This window comes from Melanostigma gelatinosum (genome assembly GCF_949748355.1).
Source record: "Melanostigma gelatinosum genome assembly, chromosome: 9".
In the NCBI taxonomy this organism is placed as follows: Eukaryota; Metazoa; Chordata; class Actinopteri; order Perciformes; family Zoarcidae; genus Melanostigma; species Melanostigma gelatinosum.
Window position 1 is genome coordinate 19,627,929 of NC_136642.1, and position 23,976 is coordinate 19,651,904.

Genomic DNA, 23,976 nt, shown 5'->3' on the forward strand with positions numbered 1-23,976 from the left:
TATATATATATATCAGCCATTCACAAAGCAATGAAAACTGTAATCACAAAAAAAGGAGAAAAGGCTCATCCGCAATTTTTCCCTCTTCCTAATCCTTTACATTAACATCAGTTCAAAAAGGGTTGATTTAGTGTACCCTCCATTCTGAGGAGAAATACCACAGTAACCCTTGACTAAAATGAGAGACACTTAGAATAATTCCTCAAATGAAAAAAAATGTTCATAAAGTTTCACCATCACACTGAAGTCTGCGACTGCTTCTCCAGAAGACCTCCTCCGTCTTTAACGTCTTGTTTACGCGCCGCAGTCGCTTCGACACGTTGCCAGTTAGCAGCCTCCGACTTCAACACAATCCAATTAAATAAAGAGTGTTTGTCTCTCCAGGTTCCTGTGTTCTCTAATTGGGGCTGTGACTGCTCACTAATCAGCGGAGGTACAGGTAGGCCCTGGAGGACGCCGAGACGAGGCCTCTCCCGTTAATTGAAGAGATGCTAAACCTGGCCTCCTCTTCGCCGCACAACAAGGATGCACACAGCGCTTCGAGCGCGCCAAACTATCATCTAAACATCCTCGTGCATCATCACCGCCCCTCGCCTTTTCACACGCGAGCTCTTGCTTTAGCTTTTGCATAACGCCTGACCCAAACGGCGGTGTGACAGAGGTGAGTGCGATGATTTAACGATTAGCGCTTGTGCTGCCGGTGAGACAAACTCTGCGTTGGTTTCATTTCTTCTTTAATTGTGATATTCGTTAAATTCACAGCAAGTCACTCCAACTCAAAGTCATCTGCAGGCATGACTTTTGAATATCGTGCGTCGGGCTAAAGGTCATGGTTATGTGCTAAAATGTACCAAACCTCTTATCGCAGTGAGTCCACTTTTTGTTATTGTAGCTTTTGATGAGACTGAGCTAAGACAAGGAGCCCTAGCTGAAGAACAGACGTGACCTGTGGGAGGATTCAGTACCCAGTGTTGTCATTTTAATGATCTACAAAAATGACTATAATATTAACAAAACCATTCTTACAAACACACATTTAGTGAAAGCAAACATGAGACATGTGAAAGGAAAATGGATTTAAATATATAGAAGAATTAATGTCCTGGGGTACTTTTATAAATGGATCATTTTAATGTTTAAGTTATAATCTAAAAAGTGATTGTTACTCTTCATCGTGGGTAATTAATACAGCTCACGGCTTTTTCTATTTGGATAACAACCCTAATATAAAACCCCGTGTGTATGTGAAACATCTTTTGACTTAAACATCAGTCATCACTGTGACTACATCTGAACGTGGCCGCTGTCTTTCACGGACTTCCTACGCTGTGGCTGCACGCCGGCCTTGGCGCGTTCCTGATTTCCTGCGCCGTCTGTTGAAGGGAGCAGCTTTGCATGCTGGGGTCACACCTGTAGCGCATTTCACACTGGGTTATATTTCGAGTGGCCACCTGGATGAGGAAATAACGTGTTCACAGTGCATGCACGCTGCCAGGTAGGAACAGGCGTTTGTTTTAGGCTACGTTCAGCGCATTCATACAACGCAGCTCTTTTCTGATCCTGTCTTTTTAAGAAATCTTGGAAACTGTTCACCGATTGAGGCTTTTACTGTTGAAGTTACCCCCCCCCCCCCATTAATTATTTTGTTACATGGTGAAAATCTTTGGGTTTTATGTAAAGATCCATCATGTGACTAAACTTCCAAACATATGTTGTGCTGCTTTGTTTCTTCTATCCAAAACTAAATTAAAAACAAAAAATAAATGGAAATGAAAAAAAATAAATGTCAAAGGGCATTCCACAATGCATTCACTAGAAGTGATTTTTCTTTACTTGCGGTGTGGAAACCTAATGGCATTTTCAAGTGCAACTCCTGGTTAGTTGAACTTTTTTGTTTTTTTTAATTATGTGCAGCTTCGGGACATGTGAATGAAAAGATTGATTGTGTGAATGCTGTTTCTGTCAGCCACAAACAGGCGACGAAATAGCAAGCACACCTGGAGCAGCACTCACTCTTGACAAGCACACACCAACGTAAGCCCCTATTAGAAAAACAATGAAGTCTATCATAAAACATTTATGGTAGATAAAGTGCCTGAGAGTGCTAAAAGCAAGCCCATTATGGCAGCTGGTCTAAATTAATTTTGGAGGTGGACTTGTACCAGACGGTGAACACACAATTTAAGAAACACTGTAAAAAATATTTTCTGGGATAGCGTGCCGTGTCAGATTTTTTTTAATCCGAATATTTGTCAATTTGATCATTAATACATTGTCATTAGTACATTTTCTGATTTGTTTGAGACTAATTTAAGTCTTGACACAAACTGCTGAAAGCTCCCCTAAATAAGAATAACACCTTCTTGTAGTTTCCAAAATAGCAGAAAATAAAAGTTGCTCATTATGTTTATTTGTGAAAGCATTAGATTAATTGGGGGTTATAGCAATCTTCGTACAAAAATAAAGAAATTAATCTATTCAAAAATGAAAGCCCTATATTTTCCCGTTTTCACTCATTTGATCATCATGTATGATTTGAGTTAAATCTAGGGCTGCAACTAAGGATTATTTTAATAATTGATTCATCGGGTGATTATTATTTCGATTAATCGGATTAAAAAAAACAAAATAATTTATTTCCAGCCCTTTATTCAAAAACAGAACTGATCTTCAGAAAGTGCACAAACAGGTTGCTTCTTGAACATCCCTGAGCTGTTAAAGTAATCATTAAAAAACAAAAAAAACAAATGGACCAACACAAAAAACATACATGTGCACAAAAATATGTATATTTTTGTTTAAAGGGCCCTGAGCTGTCGGAACAATAAATCATTTATAAAAAATAAAGAAAAATACAAATCAGAAAACTTAACAGGATTTGTTTGAACGTCAGAACTTGTTCTCTACACTACACGCACAAACTGAATCATCTCCGTGGTGCTCCCGTGCCATATCATGTCGCTTTTGCATATCTTGCAATGAACACACTTTTTCAATTTATTAAGTGTGAAATGCTCCCACACCTTGGCCGACTTAGGTCGTACTGATTCCTCTGCCTCCGCCATGTTTCAGAACAACGTTACGGTCCGATGGTCTTTCCTCTGTTGTAAATTGTTTGATCGCATATTTACTTTTATTGTGAAGAGCATGAAAACGGAAGTGATTTTACTGTGAAGAGACAGGAAGTAGCATGATGCATGCAATGTGCTATGATACGACAACAATGATAACGACAAGTGAAAACCTAACGTATATGTCGGGTGCAAGAGCGCGGTCTGTTCACTGTAACAGTTGTTAAACTGCAGTTTTCAGGAAGTGTTCCATTCAAAACCAGACGTGTCTTGGTCGTCATTAGAAGCTCCTCACACAACAACTGCTGTGCTCCGCTCTTTTTTTTTTCCCAAACGTCTCCGCGACTTATTGACGTAATAATGGCGTAATAATCGCGCGACACAAAGAATCGACAATGAAATTTGATAATCAATAATGAAAACTATTTTAATAATCGATTATTATCGATTTTATCGATTCGTTGTTGCAGCCCCAGTTCAATCAGAGCTTATTGCTAACAGGGGGCGGGAACACTTCCACCACCACCTTGCCCAGGTTTTTCCCAGCATACATGTAGTCGACAGCCCGGAAGACTGACTCCAGGCCTACGAACCTCCCCTCCTGTGCCAAATCCCCATGATCCACCTCACACACTAGCTTCCCCTGGGCAAACATCTGCATCATGCTACCCAGAGCCTCCCTGTAGTCACTGACAAAGTGAAGCAGCATGAAGCCCCGAATGCTGGCCGACTTCTGCAGCAGCTTCACCGGCAGTGTTGACCCTCTGAAATCCGGGATCCCCGATGCCGTCTGGTACCCCGAAATGAAGCCGATGACGATCAGCCGGCCCTTATTGGCCAAACTGTTCACGGCGACTTCTAAGACGCTGCCTCCGACGGACTCGTACACCACGTCTACGCCTTGTGGGTACTCCTTCTTCAGCGTCTTGGCCAGGTCCTCCGTGGTGTAGTTGATCGGCCTGTCGCAGCCGATGGATTTCAGGAAGCCGGCTTTCTCGTCGGACGAACACGTCCCGATCACGTGACAACCGGCCTGTTTAGCGAACTGCACGGCAAACTGTCCCGTTCCTCCTGCTGCCGCCGTGACCAGGACCGTCTCCCCTTTGGCCAGGTCGCCCAGGCGCTTCAGGGCGATGTAGGCCGTGGCGCCGCTGACCAGCAGGGTGAGGAACTCCGGCCTCACCGCGGGGATGGGCACGCTTTCCTTGGCCGGCACCACCGTGTACTCGGCGAACGCGCCGCTGCCAAAGTAGGCCACGGCGTCGCCCACGGTGTAGCGGGAGCTGGCGCTGAGGCCGAGGCCGACGACCTCGCCGATGCCCTCGAAGCCGATGTCAAAGGGGGGCTTCACCGAGGGGTCGTAGCGGCCTGCCGAGTAATTAATATCGGAGGCGTTGACTCCTGCAAAACTGCAATACAAACAAAGAAAAACAACAATAATCGTGGATTCAAGAGAATGAAAGTTAGGCGGTCATTAGTGCGCTATTTTCCTAAATTCTGTCCGAAGGTCAAGACTTCAGCTTCCTTCTCTCGACATTTCTGCACAGGGCACGAACACTCTGCTTTGTTTTGGCAATGACTCACTTTTCTCTGGAAGAGAGCGGCCCGGCACCGACAGGGAAAGGCTTGTATCACAAAACACATTGCATGATGTCATGATTCATTGTCTTCAGAGACACCCAAAACAAACTGCACTTTAAAAAAAATCTTAGATAGTCTTGCCTCAACACGGAGACGGCCGTTTTTCATCTTACTTTGGAAACGTGTTGGAAACATATGTGTGAAAGGAATGTATAAATAAATCATTTACTGCCTTTTAGAGCGGCGCATGCTGTGCCTCATTACTGTGCATGTCACACGTGTACTTTGAGCTCGCAGATAATGCTTCTGTGGTTTATAGATGGGCCACAGTGACACAAGACTCCTCGATTTGACTACTTTTTATCTTTAGAATCCGTTTCCTTTCAGGGAAATGGTTTTCATCAAAAAGGTACAACTCGTTCAACGTACGCAGATCTCATTTAAAATACACGAGTTTAAACAAATTCAAATAAAATGAGATTTGCGGGAATAAAGTGTGTTCACACATAAACCTCTGAAAAACCTTTAAATGTAGTAATGCTGATAAAATTATATAAAGCACAAAAAATGATGTTATTGACACACACTAAATGAATTGTTCAGGCTCCATGGCCTCTATTCTGGATTTATAGCAAAACTGACAACGAAGCTTCTGGAAATTATTTGTTTTCATATGAAAAATAATTAAAAGACTGTTATTGTGGACTCCAGTCCGAACAATGTCATAAAAAGCTCCCCATGCAATCTGATGAGTCCTCGTGTCTTTCCTGTGCAGCCCGTGCATCTGTGTGCATTTCTCTGAGTACATTTAAAGTTGTATTCCTCGGGAATCTAGGGACTTGAGGATCCACTGTATGTTGCAAAGACGCCGTTCAATGATGCAGTCGGTAAAGTTTCATTTCTTACTTGTGATTTAATCCGCCTCTTTCGCTGCAGCCAAGATCGTTTCAATGATCAATTTCTCACTCTGAAATTCGTCATTCAACACTTTCGTATGTAACATTTCTTAAGCCTGCACTGATGCTGCGCAATGCGGGGTAAGTGTCTCCATTTGCACAAGTCCACAAACAGAAATATTTATTTTCCGTTCGTTAAATCATCTCCACCGTTCCCATGACGGCGGCGCCTCAGTATTACAGACAACGGTCAAAGGCCTTAGTTCACACACAACCGATCTCTGTCTTGCAAGGCAGTAAGACACTAATTATGTATTTATTTCATTGGCAGTAAAATACCACAATAAAGCCTGAGGGGCATTTGTATGAGACTAACACAACATCTAACAGGTTAGGCATACAAACAGTCTGTAATGTAGTGGCAAATCAAAATTAGGGGAAGATATTACATCCGGCTGGAATTAGAAAAAAAAACTAAAAAACAAATGCTGCTATTTTCAGAAAAAGAGAAGTAATGTCGGGCTCTGCTGCTAATCGGAGAAATGATGCTGCAATACCCGCGCCATGTAACACTGCATCTCCTGCTCCATCATCTCCATCTCCTCTTGATGCCAGTCGGAAATTAGGACTGAGCTTGTTCACGACCAGCTTTTTCATGCTGCTCGGTATGGAGGATCCCTTGAAATCCATGAAGTGTGCCGAGTAGGACATGTCTATGACGAAGCGCCGCGCGACCGGCCGAACTCCAGAAAGTGCGTTGGTGCCTCCGCTTCCGCCACCGAGCACCGATATTGCCCTCCGGACGTTTCTCACGAGCAGCAGGCTGGACATGCCTTCACAATGGTACAAAGTTCACGGACGAACTTGACGTCGGCTACGTTCGTGGCAGCGATAAAGCCCGGCTACCATTAGCCCCCACCCCCCTCGCTGCACGTGCACAGCGCACAGCGTGCAGGCCGGGCTGAGCCGTGCTAAAAGACGCGCTTTCAGACAAAAAGAGAAGCCGCTGCGCTTTGTGGCATCGCTCTCTGGTTCTTCAGCCAAACTAAACAACAACAACACGCAGTATTTAGGACATACAACGTTGTGCTGGCGCAGCCTTGTTAGGTAGCGCCGCAGACTTGTTGTCGGGAGTCCCTCCCCTTCCCGGACAGGGCGCTCACTTCCTAGTAAGGTGAAACAAATCAATCCTCTCCTCCGAACGTGTCCCCCTTAACCGCTTTTTTCCTCCCACCAAACCGACACCGACCCCGCCGAATCTCCCCAAAACGGCACGAATAGGCTTTACTAAACATAATCACACGAGGTGCTGCGCAGCTGCGCTTTTTTTTAATATTCGAGGGGGGGGGGGGGGCTGCTGCTGGAACATGTGTGTGCCCTCATGTGCACCTGTAACCAAAGCCAGTAGCAGCGACCTGGGAGAGGGTGTTGTTTGCATCCCCTTGTCTGTACGTTTCACGCAGACGCGTTGCCACCTATTGTCATCTGTCATTTTGGGGTAAAAAATAATCCATTCAAAGCATGTTACTATTACGCTGCCACAACATATGGGAGCATTGAACCTTCGTCCTGCCCCCCCCCCCCCCAGTGGGAGACGAACTCGTGTCATTGCCATAACATATGACACTTAAGTCGTAGCAGCCTCATATACGAGTGGATAACTTGTGGTTTGCGATGCGTGTTCCTATAAGTTTGGTTTTAGTCCCCCCCCCCCCTGCCTGATAAGTTCCGGAAGGATCCGTTCTTTTGTCGGAGGTTTCTTTCTTTTTTTTTAAAGCAAAGGGAGAAGGAGAGAGAGAGAGAGAGAGAGAGAGAGAGAGAGAGAGAGAGAGAGAGAGAGGGGGGAAAACAAGACAATTAAAAAGATTGACAGGTAGGCTCCTCTGTCAGGGGTGACGCTTGTGGAGAGGGGAGGAGTAAAAATGTAGCAGGAAAAGCCACTCGATGCGTCTGTCTATCAGTTGAGACTGTCTGAAACAGCTTCTGGATCCACCGCGTTTCCATTTTTTTCTTATTTCTTTTCGGGAGACCTCGGATCACTGACTGGAGTTCCCCCCACCACCACCACCACCACCACCCTACCACTCTCCTTTTTTTTTGCTCTTTTAAGAGACAAGTATTTGAGTCCATGTCGATCTGATCTGCTGTTGGCGAAGCTTGGATGCGCCTGCGTCTTGTTTGTTTCCCCTCTCGCTCTCTCTCGCGCTCTCTCTCAAGTGATATCCTTCTCCACCGCATCAGCCACCCCTCCAAAAAAAATAATAATTCTGTCCAAGATGCGATGAGATGAGCGGTGGAAATTATTTCCACGACTCCTGAAACGTAAGTAATACATACACGCGGGTCGTCTCATTTAGAATTGTTATTTCAATGGGAGAGAAAGAGGGGAGGAGGAAAAAGTCTCCGCCGGACTGGTGAGGCTGGATCCGGGCTGAGGTGGCGTGGTGGTGACGGACTGACATTAACCCATCTAATGCCTGTTTGTCTATTCCCCCCCTCCCTCCCTCCCTCTCTCCCCCTTTTCTCTCTTTCAGGTCTCTGGCGAGAGAAGAGAAGGAAACACAAGGATACATTACTTGTCAGAGCTGTGCGCTGCGCTCACACGGGACGTATTTGTTTTGTTACCGCCAGAGTTTATTTATTTTTTAGTTTTGGTGTGCGTAAAAGGCGCAGCAAACTATCGTCCCCCTCCAAACAGCACTGGAGATTAGCGAGATTTTTTTTTCCAGGGGGAGTGAACTGAAAACTTGGGTTTCAAGGTGCTTTCTCGCTGCCGATTTTTTTTTTTTTGTAAACCCGTGCCACGAGAGACATGACGGAAGATGATCTTTGATGGACATGAAGGTGTCAGGAGCTGGCCGAATCCCTTCGTAATTTTTCTGCTCATTACTCGAAGCCGAACAAGCTGTTGAGTCCAAAAGAGAGCAGGCACTTTGAAAAGAAGACATTTTTTTCCAGCTCCGAGATCAAAACCCTATTCCCCCCCCCCCCCACCCCCCACGAAAAAAAAGAGAGAACGGGATGATTTTTCAAAACTGACAGACTCGATTTGTTTGTAATCCCTGCATGAGAAGCACTGTGGAGAGCGACGGTCACTATGCCGAGGAGAAAGCAGCAAGAGCCGCGGCGATCAGCAGGTATAACCCGCCCCTTCATAACGACCATTTCCCACCACGGTAGCCAACTCGCTTTTATTCACAAGTGCCAAATGTCTCCTTCCACACCGCATTGTTTGGTTGCGCTGCATGCTGAGATGTATTTCACTGTTTTGAATTATATTTGTTGTGTTATTAACACAGCGCGCGACTCAACGCATGACCCACAGTTGTGTTTAAAATGTGTCTTAATCTGGCGGAAAAAAAGGGGACGCACAAATCTGCGCAATGCCACTTTGGTTTTTTTCTTCTTCTCTTATTCATCGTCCTTTGCCAGGAAAGTTCTCTTAAGAATGGTGAGATAAACTAAATGGCATGTTATGGAGATAAAAGGGATCTTTTGAGGTTCAAGAGTGAGTAATGATGAATAATTGACTGGGAAAGAAGGGGAGACAACTGGTGAGAGCCGCTTTTTTTCTCCCCTCTTTCTTTCTGTTTTATTAGAGGATTGCCATCCTTGATTTGATGCGTGATTGATCGCCTGTCACGTGGCAGTCTTTGATCTATTCATCCCTGATAAACATCAATAAATCCTTCCACCAAGACAAGCATGCCTCTGGTAGGTTTAGCCATTCGTACACACAACCCCCAGCCAGAAACTAAAAGAAGCATTCAAAAAGTTGCACATTATGGTGGAAAATCACCTCGTTTTATTTTGTTAAGGACGGTACTAAAAGCAGATGAAAAAGGACGGTGTGTATGTTGAACAGATCACAGGAAAAATCGACCCAAACACTCTTTTTAAAAAAAATTATAAAAATAATCAGGTTTGAGCATGCCCTTTCCTTAATGGATATAAATGTTGAGGGTTTTTTTTGCACGTTCCCATCCCAAATTCACCCCACACTCGCTGTAAGAATCAGCTCAGTGATGAAATCAATATCCACTGCTGGAGGGGAGTATATAATGTTTGCAATGTGACCAGCTGATAAAACCGGGTCTTGGCAGAGGACCGACAAGGTTGACTTCTAGTGGTTTGGATTTGGACTCCCCCTTTTCTCCCCTCGTCTCCCTGCAGCCTTTAAACAAATGTAAATGAGTGACAGGGGTTTCTACCTCTGTGCTAATGAGGCCGAGCCTTTGAAGTTAGGCATTAACAACTGCAGTGAACAAAAGACAGTTACAGAATTTTAAAGAGATTTTGAAATATGAGGTGCAAAGCGGGTCGAACAGGAGGGCCAGCCGACGAAGACTTTGAACTCGGCAGGTTTTTTATCATCTTAAGCAGGGAGCTGGTGGTGAGGATGAGGAGGAGGAGGCTGAGAAGGGAGCGTATAGGACGGAGAACATTCAACCGGTGCTCGCTGTCGACTTCTTTCTTTCTCGCTTGCCTTTCCAGTGAAGCACTTTTCACACAATGTCGGGCCTGCACCGCGAAAAAGAGGATGTAGATATCGAGCCTTGCTTTACTTTTCTGAGTGTGTGTGTGTGTGTGTGTGTGTGTGTGATTTTCGTTTGTCGTTTTGGCGAGATAGCCCACTGTAAATGGTCGGCCATGGTGGCAGCAAAGCGACTCCTGTTAGGTTTCTGCATGTAGATGGAGGCATGAAAACATGACATCGCTGTGACCCCTCCCTTTACTCACCACACACACACACACACACACACACACCATTGATCCATTAGACTGTCCACTGAGTGTCATGCGCATCATGGGTTGTAATGGTCAATCACAGCTTGGCAGACGGGATGTTTTCCATTCTCCCATGAACATGACAGTTGGTCAGAGATAACGCCCCCCACCCCACGCTCCCAGTAGCAACAAATAACGAACACACACACACACACACACACACACGCGCTAGGCTAGCCTGATGCTCCACTGGGAGCTGGTACTGACCTGTGGCTTCAGAGAGGAAAATTGCTCATGGTGGGACTGAGCATGGAAATCAAAGCTCAGACAATTAAAACAACAGCAAACTTGTCTTGACAGGTTTCTCTCTCTCTCTCTCTCACCTACCTATCTTGGAGAACATTGTTTATTATGTAATGTCTATTTTAGTGTTTCAAGGCCAAATCTGGCATTAAATATTCCACAGCATCAGAAATGGTGAAAGGCATAATTGTGGGGGTTTTTTGTCAAGTTTTACCATCAGTTGTATTTTATTTTCCTATAATGCAGGCAGCTTATAATTAAATGTCTTGCAAGGTCTTGAAGCAACAACTAGATTATTGTTTTCCTTATTCTCCCCTAAATGTACAATTTAGAGGTATATTTTTAGGGCAAGTGATTCAGATTTTGACACATAATTTAATTTCAAACACAATTCCCTCCAGTACTATTGTGAAGCTTGTGTGTATGTGGTGTTAAGAGCCACAGAAAATGGCCAAGACACAAGGATTTTTTTTTTTTTTTACAAAACATGTAGCTGTCATTACACTTTATAAAAATACACAATAGTTTTTATTCAAGAATCTATGTTCAGAAATCCAAGTGGTGAAGCTGAGATGGAAAGAAACCAGAGAGTGAGTTTAAAGTACACGTACATTTCTCTCTTTCCTCTGTGCATTTTTATTGTGCACAGATGCATGTTCCTGTGTGTGTTATTACACTTGTAGCCTCACCTCATCATTAAACGACTCGATTTAAGAGGGGGGGGGGGGGGGCAGGAAGGCAGCGACAATAAAAAAGACAGAACAGAGTGACGTCGTCTTTCATCCGAGGCAGGCTCAGATAGCCTTACAGGAGGAAGACGAGGAGGAAGAGCAGATAAGATAGTCGCTCTTATTTCTGTGGAGCACGATGGTTAATTATAAGAAAAGACGTGTGTGTGTGTGTGTGTGCGGGTGGGGGGGGGGGGGGGGGGGTTAGGTTGCTTCCCGTTGGCTTCATTAGAGAGGGCCCTAATTATCTGTGCAGCTGATGGATTTGTGACAGGCCCAAACGATTAATGCTGACAAATTCAGTAAGGTGTCAAGTCCGCAGCTGCCTTGATGTAATCAAGTTGATATTATACAGTCCCTATAGCCCCTAGTGCAGCACCAACTCAATTTGCCTGTGCAGGTGACAAATGGACTTTGCTACCTGACTAATCACGTCAGGAGACAATGCCAGTTAATGACCTCAGTAAGCCCCCGCCAACCCCTGCCCCCGCCCTCGCCCCCACCACTCTTCTCACCTTGTAATAAGGCCGGCCAGACCAGCGGCAGCGCACCGCAACCTTTCCCTCTGTTCTCTCGTTCCTTCAATTACAGAGGTTTTCTCTTTGCGTCGAGCTAGCAGTGCATCCTCTTTAACTTTTTCTCTTTTTTTGCGGCTGGAATGTGAGGCTGGAAATGTTTCGTCTGTTGCGAGAGATTTATTTATTTTCGTATTAATGACGCGGCTCGGTCCTGTTCTAACCACTTGATGTGTCAGCACTCCGAAGTAATCCCAGGGAGCGTTTAAAAAAAAAAATGTGGACGTTCAAGTTGAAGTTTTTACACTTTTACATGTGTTGCCGCCCTGCTAGTAAATCACCGCCACATCATAACACCGTCTCGTCGTACTTTGGCCGAACGTCCTCCCAACTCGGTAGGACTGAAGGCCTGCAGTTGATATCCGAGCTGGAGAATCACTGCCCGGGGATTAATGATTTTGCATGCCCGGAGTGGCTAAGATTACACAGCGACCTTTGTGCTCTTACTTGACGATGCTGTTATGTGATATTCTCCCCTCAAAATAATCAGTATGCTGAGATGTATGTGCGCGCCCCCCACTACCACCACCACCCTTCTGTCTACAGCAGCGTCCTGAGCGGTGCAGCAGTGTATACCCAGTGTATACCCCCCCCCTCTCCTTCCTGAGAATTACAACAGTCTTGTTTTGATCTTGTTTTGATCAACAAAAAAAGGAGTTGATTTTCAGTGAAGGAACTCGTGTCTTGTGGCCTGAAAGTTGGAGCGGGCTTATAACTTCCGATGGCTTAAAGGCTCCACGGCTTCTGAGAAATGAGAAGTTTATGTTAGAAGTCAGTGTGTGTGTGTGTGTGTGTGTGTGTGTGAGTTGGAGAGAGGGTGGGGGGGTAGAGACAGAGGCGAAAAGAGCGTGTGTGTGTGTGTGTGTGTGTGTGTGTAGTTTAGCACTGACCAGTGTTAGCTTTCCTGGAATGAATAACTTGAACGAGTGTAACGTAACCGCGGCACGTTAGTCATCCTCCTTAGCAAGGCCCGCCTTCAGATCCCCTCCTCGGAGCGCCAAAAACAACCTCCAGCAGCAGCTCCACATATCTCTCACTTCTGACCGTCATATCTGTTCCGCTCTCCCGGTCTAAACGAGGGGTAGCAGACAGAGCAGGGACACGTATTGATCCGCAGCGGCCACTTTTATCCCCCTCCTTCAGTTGTGCGCTGTGTTTCCTGGGCATTTCCCTCTAGCGTGTGTGTGTTTGGCGGTCGGACTCGGCTAGAGGTTACGCTAATTGGAGCGGTGGTGTCGTTAGCAGGTGGCATCGATCGACCTCGTCGATAGCCACTTTTGCTCCTGCGCCACCCTCTGAAACTATTAGTTAAATTGACATCAGGGATTTGAGGCAGTCAAAGGTCAAACATGCTCAGCTCGCTCCTCTAATGCCTCGAGTCACCACAAGTGCCCCTGTGTTTGTGTGCGTGTGCTGTTAGTTTCTCAGTTACTTGCATTCGCTACGTTTATTATCCTGGCAAATCCTCACGTTCACATTTGATAAAACAGCTTCAAGATCCACATGAGATGTTTTTTCTTAGTATTGATAATCGGTCAATACGTAAAATGGAAGGTATTAGCAAGGTTTAAACACGCGTTAAGCTTTAAGCTTTTTCTGTTCACGTAGATAAGGATATATTTCACACCATAACGATATTACTCTGCTTGTGTCTTTCTCTTTCTTTCTTTGTGATTCTTTCCGGGACATTCTCAACTAAAGCTGCCCTCAGGGCACGCTGCTACCATCACTAGCAGTGTTTTGCCCTCGCTGCTCTTTACACACACACACACACACACACACCGTCAACCTCTAAACACAGACAGTCAGACTGACAGACAGACAGATACACACACACACACATGCACACCTAATGCTTAAGTGCAGCCAGCATGTCTCTGTGGGAGGTCATAATGGAGGTGGCTTAGTATGATGGGAAATCATATCATTAAAGCAGCCAGATGTGCTTTGTTGCCTGCCTTGCAGCACATAAAAACAGCAGCAAGTCATGGGATCCAAAAAAAGAAGAAAAAAAAAAAAATCCAAGTCTGAGAAAATCAAGTCTGAAACAGAGAGAAAGCAGCCCTCTGGGACTGGGCTGACAAGCAGTCTTACTCCTGACTGCCACAGAAAAACAATTTCCCCAAATACATCATTTTCTTTCTCATTTTTCAATGTTCCAGCAGCATAACAAACTGTTATCTTTTTCGTTTTTTTACTTTGGTGTAATTCAGATTGGACTCAAAGCTTTGATGAACGGCGGTTATCAGCTCTTTGTTGAGTGTGCTTAATTACTATGTAATATGTGTGTTGTGCTGAGTAATTACATTTTGTTCAGGCTCCAGAGTGGAGAGCTCATTAATGAGAAATTGTTCATATGTTGTTTTATTTATTTTTTCTTCTTCTATTTTTTTGTTGCTCCGGCTCATAATTTGAGACATGAGGAAGATAAGAGGGGAAGCGTTCAAGAGAAGTAGTCGTGCAACATTTAGGCTGCAAAAATTGACATCTCAAATTTTCTTAAGTAAAGTATTACATTTGTCGAGGGTAAATTTGCTCTCTTGATCAGTGCCGTGCCTCCTCGAGAGGCTATGGGAAAGTCTGCGAGAGCCAAATTTAACATGTTACTTCTATCAATAAAAGATGAGCAATTACAGAATATTTTGTCTAATAAGTATTTGAATTCCTCGGCGCAGGGAAAAAAAACCATGTAGCTTACCCACTCATTACATCAGTTAGCAGGGGGAGTGAGAGGCAGCTCTTTGATGCCAACAAACAAACAAGACAAATGAGATGGGCCCACTACAGAAGAGCAAAAAGCCCTATCCAGGGACACCCAACCCCTGCTCACTCCTCCCTCTCCTCCTCTTTACTTCTTTACCTCCCTCGCTCTCCGTCTCTTTCACGTACCTCTCATCTCTCTCCTCTCTCATTTCTTGCTCATTTCCCCTCTCCAGCATGTTTCTCATCTCACTTCTTCTTCTTCTCTCTCCTCTGGATAAATAACTGTTCTTTGCCACTCAAAAGACAAAGACAAAAGAGAGAGAAGTGTTGGTGGTAGAGGAGGGAGGGAGGGAGGGAGGGAGGGAGGGGGATGAAAGAAGAAGAAGCTTTTTATTTTTAAGTCTGTGCTCCTTTCTTTCCCCAGCCGGTTGTACCTCATCGGACAAAGTTAGGTGGTGATCGTCGGGGAAATGAAAATCTGAAAGGGAAACAAATGAGGGAACGGGTGAAAGACTTTAAGTGTGCATTCTCTTTTTTTTTGAGCCAAATACTTAATCATTTCAACATGGTTTGAATGCGCAGAGCAATGTAATGAAATAGGTCTGTTTTGGCTTTGGCCATGAAGGAAGACAGGAAGAGGAGATGCTCGATGATGGCAGCGGGCGCCAATGTTTAGTCCAACAGCAGCATCGAAGAAGATGGTGTTAGTAGGTGGGGGTCTATGTGGGTGGACGGATGGCAACGTAGTGGGATGATTTTGGGGTGGGGGCAGCTTTTAGGACGGGTATTAGAGCTGACAGATGAACGGGACGATGGACAAATTCTCCTGCAACAGCTGTGACTGCCGGCATTATGCTGACAGGTGTCAATTAAGAATTACTGCCCGGCCGGCCGAATGCCCCTCCCAACTCACACACACGTCCCTGCATCCATACCCCCCCAACCCCCAACCCTCCCACCCGCTTGTCCAGCTGTCGGCGTACCAGCGAAATAACACTTTACCCTTGCCAGTGTTGGCAGAGGCCCTGCAGCCGGTTCTCTTCCCCCTTTCGAAGCGGCAGCGTAGCGGCTCGCTCATCGATAGCTCGGCGTGTTAGCGATCACGGTGACGTGTCCGTAGCTGGACGGGTGGGGGTTGTCCAACTTTGTCCATTTGTAGCGTCACAAACTGTGATCTACTGTTTGAATCTGTCTCTCCGGAGAGATGCGATGACGCACACGCATTGGTAAAAATGCTGATTTAACTTCAGTGTGCGACGCTTCCATTGGATTGTTTCTGCCTTTTAAGTAACCCTCAGTTCTGAAGATTTAGATCAGCCAGCAATGTGGTGTTTTGCTCCACTTTACAGGTTAAAAAAAGCCCCTTCGTCACATCCCTAGTCCGGGTGCATTGGTGCACAGTGTGTGGTGTTGTGTTCACTTTTTGCAAAACAGCGGCTGCAGAGTGATTCTGACTCCCTGGATCCTCTGTTACTCATGCTGTTGGCTAATAGAGGGCCACTTTTAGTCCACATCGTAAAGTGGGGAGTCAAGGTCAATGAGTGAGAAAATGAACAGTTGCCATTGCCCATCTCCAAGGCTCCCTTCCAGTAAACCCGCTGGCTGACAAACACATTTTGGGGTCGGCAGGCTTCTGGCTTTGCAGCGAGGAGAAAAAAAAAGAAAGAAGGAAATTCATGCGTGTGTGTTCTCCATTTGACATATTTTCTCAATTTTTCGGGGTTTAAATCAGTGCAGTGGCATGCAGTTTAATTTCCCCTTTTAATTATTAGAATGTAATAGAAAGCATCATGTGTATGAGACCATGATTCAGTTGGCCAAAGTGTGTGAGTAATAAAGCGGGAGACATACTGTAAAGATTAGTGCTACATACCTTTTATTTGTACTTATACACCATATCATTTACCCTTACATGCACATGAGTTTCTATGAATTTTAAAGTTATTACATGCTCATGCGCTACGCTGTTGACACTGTAGTTATTACTCGGTTTCCGTAATAAATGCCGCTTTCTGTGGCGGTGCAGGATAAACACGAGCGGCTTCAATCGGCAGAGAGGAGGACGCAAAAACAGCAACGCGGAGAAAGCAACATGAGAGCGAGCGCAGAAGGCTCCGCAGGAATACACAGATGGATTTGCATGTTCACTTGGGAGTTACAGTTTTGGATTTCCTCCCTAGAAATCGTTTGCCACAGAAAATAACCGCGGAAGATAATATCACTGTTATTTGGCTCCTCCTGCTTTATTTGCATTCCTCTTGTTTTAAATAAGGCAACCCCTCCGAGTGCAATTCGTTTTCATTCCGCATCACCTTTCTTTTTTTCTGTTCTTTTACTTCTCAACCTCTTCTCCCTCTTTCTCTATTCAAGTCTTTCTTCTTCGTCTTCTGTCTCGCACTGGCACTCGACCGCTCCGAGCGATTATCAAACCCGAGAATATTTTCCATCCACATGCAAATCACCCACCGTGCTCTCTTATCACCCCCTACTCCCTCCCCCCCCCCCCCCCCCAGCCAGCCAGCCCAAACGGTTGTGTGTAATCAAAGTAAACGGCAGCTAAAGCTAAAAGGGAAACGCTCTTTGTGGAGATGGATGGAGGGATTAAATATTAACCGGATGCGGCTGACTTAAGGCAAGTGTTTTACATAGCTGCTCCCGCCGCGGCTGCCGCGCATTGATCCCCTCGCCCCGGCGCCTTTACTTGTTCAGCTGCCTGCCGTTAATTTCTCACCATCGTTTCACCGGCCGGGCCTTTAGAACGGAGGGAGGGAGAGGGGAGGCCAATGAATGGTTCACCCATCCGCCACTGCCCCTCCCCGAGCCTTTAACGGGGGCAGGTGAGATGGATGATAGCAATTTGAAATTTTGTTTGTGCGTGTGATCATGGAGATTGTTTTTGGTATTACCATGGTGTAACAATTCCAGTGATTAATTGAGGCGAATGCTCGACTAGGATCGGAGGAATTTGGGTAAATGGGTGGTTGCCGGTTCTCCACCTTCCTCCTCCTCGACTTGTGAATGTTGTGTTTATCGGTTGACCTTGGAGTCCAACACTGCTGCCTTCTTACACACGCACACACACACACACACACACATACAACAACACACTCCCAGGAGCCTGCTTCCGCACACACAGTGCCCCTCTTGTCATATCACTTCCTTCGTACCTCGTTCTTCCTCTCCTCCAGCTGTGATTAAAAGAGAAAAAATCAAACCTGCTCACACCGAAAAGGAGACTAAACAAAAACAAAATGGCTACAGTGGCGACACTGTTCATGTCGATGGACGTTAGCGGTGGGAATGCTCGTCCAGCGGCGGCGGCGCTGCGTGTCCTCAATGTGTTTGTTGTCTACATGTGTATAGCGATATCCTGTGGGTCACAGAGGCAGCTTGTTAACAGGGGTGGGGGGCTCATACCAATGGTGGCTCCCCCCGCCCCCCCCCCCCCCCCCCCTTCTAACCACACTCGCATTCACACAGTTGTTGCACTGGTGCATGCTGACAGCGTTTGTGAAGGCCTCCTGGCATTTATAAATGCAGTGTTCGGTCCTGCAGCAGGGCTCTAGCCTGCAGTCAGACATGGCCACCGCTCATCACTCACTCCTAATGATGCCTTGTTTTCCCGCCCCCCCCCCTCCCCTCATGCCCCTCCCCCCTTATACTGGCCAGAGTGCACATCTGAAGGGGTCGAAGGCAGGTCGTGACCCCCAGGTGGTCGCAGTGCAGGCTATTGCTGCCTTTCTTTACGTGCTTTGGTTTGATCTCTTCCTCTCTCTCTGGCTCAGTTTCTCTCTTCCTCGGCCGACATTACATTCGATTTCAAACACACTCAATTCTGTTACAGCGGGTATCAATGTTTTGGTGCTGGGATTTATAATGATTTATAATGATTTATAATGTTGCATGGTGTTAATTTGGCAATTTTCACGCCTCCAAAAATTCCAAATATTTTCTATTTGAACCAGAATTACATGATACTAAAATGCTCTAAGCCAATAATAATCGACACGATATTAATAATACCACTAAAATATTGACGCCTTGTTGTTCAATCCAAGCAGAATGCATCACTATTATAAACAGTTAAAGGAGTTTACCTTAGACAACAGTGTAGTCCGTCCGTCATAATAGACCCGTGGGTCATCTTTTAATAAATGATAAATATTGGGGAGCACATGCATTAATACGTCTGACCGTACTCTTTCTTTTCCTTCTTTTGTCTCTTGGATCCTCACCAACTTCTCCTACCGTTTCATGCTCTGCTCCCTGTGTCTTTCTGTGTCTCTCGCACTTTTGCTCTCCTTTAGTCAAAGTAGCCCTGGTCCCCATAGCAACACATCATGAACTCTTACTCATTAGTGTGTGTGTGTGCAGCTCTGCTGAATGGTCTGGATCCTGTTCCTCATTCCTGTGATTTCATACCAACACATCCATCACCTCATCGTGATTCTACCGGGCCGCACTGAGTAAACCGCCGGCGGTGATATTTGGACATTTGCTTGATTCCAAATCAATGTGTTTGTCTTGTAGTGGTGTGTGAAGTGTGTGTGTGTGTGTGTGTGTGTGTGTGTGTGTGTGTGTGAGATCACATAAAGATTGAGAGGCGACACTGGGAAACGTCCCTCCGTCACGCCTGACTCACGCTCGGCTGTTTTTTTTGGCTGTTAAATCTCCAGAGCGCTGATAACAGGTCAGCCGTAGAGAGAGAAACGAGAGGGAGGAGGGGGTGTGGAGAGGGAGAGAGAGAGAGAGGGAGAGGGAGAGGGTAGAGTGAGGAAGTGAAAGAGCCAGGATACGATTAGAGAGGGGAGAGAGTAAGAAAGTGTGTATGCTGACGAAGAAAAAAGGGAAAGAGAGAGATTTGACTTCTCTGTGCTGGCTCACCCATTGCGTGGGCGGCGCATGGAGTGGAGGGGTCAATGGGATGCCGTGATAGGCTAATCTGCCAGGAAGGGAGGGTTAGGGCAGGCCTCGCGGGAGCAGCTCATTGGCTAGATTCATTTGCCCTGTGAAATAAAATATCATCGCGTCTTTGTTTGCGGGTTTTTTTTCCCACCGTCTGAAGATTGATCGTGCGGGTATTTGCTCTGAAATCTCTTTTCGAGTGTGAATATGTATCTGCCTGCATCTGTACAGTATGTGCCCGTGCGTGTGCGTGGAGCATACTTTTCTGAGTTCATCCCAGTTCCTGTGGGAGAGTGTGTATACGCACAATGTTTCCAGAGTTGTGTGTGCCTGTCCTCCAGTCAGACACATGGATGACAGATGACCCAGTGGGAGACACCAGCCATCCTGCCCAACCGGAATCTCCCCCCCCCCCCCCCCCTCGCCCCCTCCACCTGCCCCCTCCCCCTGCCTACTTAAAAAGTGCATACTTTGTTTACTTCCTCGGCTTTCAGCCATAAATCCTGGATCCACCTCCAAGGTGGCGTTGCCCCCTTTTTCCTCGGGTTACGGCTTTGTACACCATCATAATAGCTGTGTCACTGTGAGTGTGTGCATGTGTGTGTGTGTGTGTGTGTGTGTGTGTACGACAGAACAAACCAGCCGCAACCTGGCTGCATGCCTGTCTATCGCTGTAAGGGTGGGGCGGGTGGAGGAGGTGGGCGCTTACTGAACCAGAGGAAACCTAAATCCTCATATAAAAAGGCCATGCACTCAGCCTGGGCCGAGGGAAGGAGGGAGGGAGGAAGAAGGGAAGAGAGAGGGAGACAGAAACAGAGGGGGGGAGAGAGAGAAGGGAAAAAAGTTGATTTCCTTTTTCAGCAGAGCCATACATCACAGGGCCTCCCAGCTGCAGTGTCACAAGCTGACAGAATGACATGTGTCATTTATCAAAGGGGCCAGGCGGGGGCCTTGGGAAACGTGCACCACAAAGCCTGAGAGAGTTCATTCCAACGCTCAACCCTCCCTCCTTCCCTCGCTCCCTCCCTCCCTCATCTCTACTCCCTCAGCCCGCCCCCGCCGCTCACTCTCCTCCTCGTTTTCTCTCCTCCCGGCCCCCCCCCCCACCACCCTCCCACCCCTCTGACCACCTCCACCCTCCCTGCTCGCTTTGCTTGGTGCCAAAAAAAGGGCTCTGTAATGTTTTCTGTCTTCCCTGTACTCACACACAGCCGCCGTGTGTGTGCGTGTGTGCGTTTGCGTGTATAGTGTGTTTATGTATGCGGTGTTGCTCCACTGAATGCATGCACTTGCTGTACATGAAAGCCAGTTTGTGTTTTAAAGAAAAATCTGAAAGAATAAATCACATTAAGAAAGCATTTAAATGACTTCAAGCTAACAGTTCAACAACCTACACAGAATTTTTTGATCGTCATTCATGAATTCATCAGTGAATCACGGCATTAATAACACTTCAGGACGAATGTTTTGGTGCTTTTACCGTGCCACTTGGATTAATGGATTGACATTTGTGTGTGTGTGTGTGTGTGTGTATGTTGTGCTCCTCATGGGTAATAGGTTGTCTTGCTGTTGCTGATCTGGTTAAACTGGTTTAAATTATTATTGTAACCATATTTATAAGTAATGAACAATAAGGGGAGAGTGCTAAACACTATAGTGTATAGCACTCTCCCCTTATTGTTCTTTACTTAGTTTGCTTTGATCTAGTTTGCTTTGCTTTTATACCTTTGATCTCCTAGTGGCCTGGAAACATGTATATGCACACACACACACACACACACACACACACACACACACACACACACACACACACACACACACACATTATACCTGCTACTGAAGAGTTGTTTGACAGAGAGATTACTGCTTTCTCGGCTGGCCGGGCCCCAGTCGGAGGTCTGCGGGGTCACGGCACTGAACACTCGCGGCCCGGTTAAGAAACGCATTACGTTGCAGAACAGCTTGTACGGAGGAACGCCTGTTGTAGCCCATGTGTCAGTTACAATGGTAAACTGTCAGTCCTGTCATGGCATGCCTATCCGCAACTTTTTTGTTTGAATGTCTTACCTCGCACTCCATTTCCAGCTTCCTCTCATCCATCATCGGCTCACCTTTCATCCGAACACCCTCGTCCACCCCCACCGTTGGCCCCTGCTGGGGCGAGCTCCATCCCAGCCACTTGCAGAATCAATAAACCCTCTCACCTGGGTGCCCTTCCCCTCCTCCACCATGGCCAGATTAGACTTTAAGAACACTGTAATCTGCCTCTTGGCCTGTGTTTGGTGGCAGTAAAGAAGGCCTTGTTTGTCCGCCTCGTGGCGACGTCTTAGTTAGCAGCGCTTTGCTTTTGAGCGAATGCGACGAAATTAGAAGAGATCGAGTCAAATCGGCATGAATTTATTGTGAAATATATCTGAAAGAAATCATGTAATTCCAGGCCAGTGTGGTAGCCAGCACTGCACATCTTATCACGGTGAACAAATACAAGTTTTATATCTTTTAAAATGAAGTTAATGGCAACGACATTTCTAACACCAAAACAGTATGTTGCCAGCGCGGCTGTAAAACGTTGGGTGAATATCACTGTTTAATAATTAAAAATCCAACTCGGGGCAGCACAAGGTGGCGGGCAGACAGAGATGGAGAGAGTGAGTGAGGGGAAAAGGAGGAAAAAAAGAGGTAGTGGGGGAGACCTCCTGACAGTATAATGTTTCCTTGCTTTGTCTGCGGGGGTTAAAAGACGTGGCACATCATTAAGAAGAATATTCAGTGGCCGTGTCACTGAGGGGTGACCCATCTAACAGGTTCACGGATAGTTCACTCTTGAACCCCCCCCCCCCCCCAGCCCACTAAATACCTCCCCGCCCCCCTCCTCCGTGAACACAGCCATCGGTTTGAGTTCAGGGCGGAGAGTTTCAGTCACAGTGGCCATTTTGATATCTTTGTTTTCCTTTTTTTTTTTTTTTTTTTTTGCTCCTGTTGAGTAAATGCTCTTGAGCAGTAAAAGCTCTTCATTGATTGTAACGGGCAGCCAAGTTTAGCCAAAGCACAATGAAACAAGCACTTTCACACAGTCCTGCCGGAGCTCCGGAGCACAATTTCTGGCACTCGGCCACAACTCGGCTCATGCTGACGCTAAACGTACGTTGAACAGTGTTTATAGGGTTTATATGAGAGGAGTAGAGCTCCGAGATGCAGAGAAGCCGGGCTCTATTTCTTCCCACCTCTCCCATTCAGCTCCTCTTTGTGTGTGCACCTCCCTCCTCTGTCCTCCATGGGCATTTTGGTGTGTCTACGTGCGAGTGTGTGTGTGTGTGTGTGTCAGGGAGATGGGGGACCGGGAAGACGGCCCCTTTTCATTTGTCTTCATAAGCCTCATTTATTTTTGCGGCCAGATGTGAGCTGACAGACATCACTCAGTGCCCCACAACCCCCCCAACTACCCCTTCCTTTCTCCATTGGCACCCTTGAGCCCCTCTCTCCCCCATACGCCGCCCTACTAGGAGGTCAGGCGAGCACCCTTCTACCACTCCCCTACCCCCCCCCCCCCATTACCCCCACAGTCAGCATTACAGAAGATGGATGTGTCTTTAAAGCAGAGATTGATTGTGGATATCAGAGTTATGGCGCCATTCATCACGGCCGATATTATTCAGACGAGCGGGATTGAACAAGGAGGTGGGACTCCTGAGCCCATGTGGGTGGGTTCTGGAAGGGGGGGGGGGGGTCAGCGTGGAGGAACTTTAATAGATTGTAGATGAGAGTGTGTGTGTGTGTGTTTATGCTCATGTACTCGCTTGTACCTTCATAAGTCTGCTTCACTTGGGGATTCTGGCATGTGCTTGCGTCTGACTGTTTCTCGTCTTTATTCTTGTCAGTGTGTGTGTGTGTGTGTGTGTGTGTGTGTGTGTGTGTGTGTGTGTGTGCGTGTGCGTGTAGCTGTCTGCATTGATCTCCGGTGATGTGATCCTCCTTCGTAGCCTGTTCTCATCGGACTCTGATTTACGTCTTCATTAGGATCCTTGCGCTACCTCCCCCTTCTTTTTGTCTATCGCCAGGTCACCCTCAGAGACACACACAAACACGCACGCACACACACACACACACATGCACACGCAGGCACCACACTCTCTGTAGAGGAAAAAAAGCTGCAACTAAAGGACTTTTCATCCCAAACACGTTGTATAGTTTGTTTCTGTTCTGTTTGTCACCTTTATGAATAATCTCTTATTATGCATCAAGGGCTCAGCACCTCATTGTGCCCTGAGAGCTGAAGTGCTGTGGCGGTTTTGGAGGTGCTTCCCTGCCCCCAGGCAGCCCCACTCGGCTGAAAAGAGCTCTCATTGTGTGTGTCGTCTTTTATGGCGCTGTCTGAAAGAGAGGGATGCACTCCGGTCGGCATTCAAATGCACGTGGTAAAGCAGCCAGCAGAGCAGGACAAACACCACAGGTTGTAAAACGCTTTGAAAAGGCGAGTGTGTGTGTG

The 23,976-nt window shown here is 46.4% G+C and overlaps 2 protein-coding genes across 2 annotated transcripts in view; one reads left to right on the plus strand and one right to left on the minus strand.

Annotated features, from left to right (window-relative positions):
* Nucleotides 1–2,010: 2,010 nt before the first annotated feature.
* Nucleotides 2,011–6,674, minus strand: LOC306781831 (prostaglandin reductase 3-like). The gene is made up of 2 exons (XM_079274874.1): nucleotides 6,120–6,674; nucleotides 2,011–4,480 (listed from the first exon to the last, which is right to left on the minus strand). Exons 1-2 carry the CDS (start codon nucleotides 6,377–6,379, stop codon nucleotides 3,553–3,555), a joined length of 1,188 nt encoding a protein of 395 aa, XP_079131000.1. The 5' UTR covers nucleotides 6,380–6,674; the 3' UTR covers nucleotides 2,011–3,552.
* Nucleotides 6,675–8,576: 1,902 nt separating this feature from the next.
* The window catches only part of LOC306782378 (teashirt homolog 1-like), a 33,136-nt gene continuing 17,736 nt past the window's right edge, over nucleotides 8,577–23,976 (plus strand). The window contains exon 1 of the mRNA XM_079275710.1: nucleotides 8,577–8,685. Coding sequence (XP_079131836.1) covers nucleotides 8,646–8,685 — 40 coding nt within the window. The 5' untranslated portion in view covers nucleotides 8,577–8,645. The remainder of the gene's footprint in view (nucleotides 8,686–23,976) is intronic.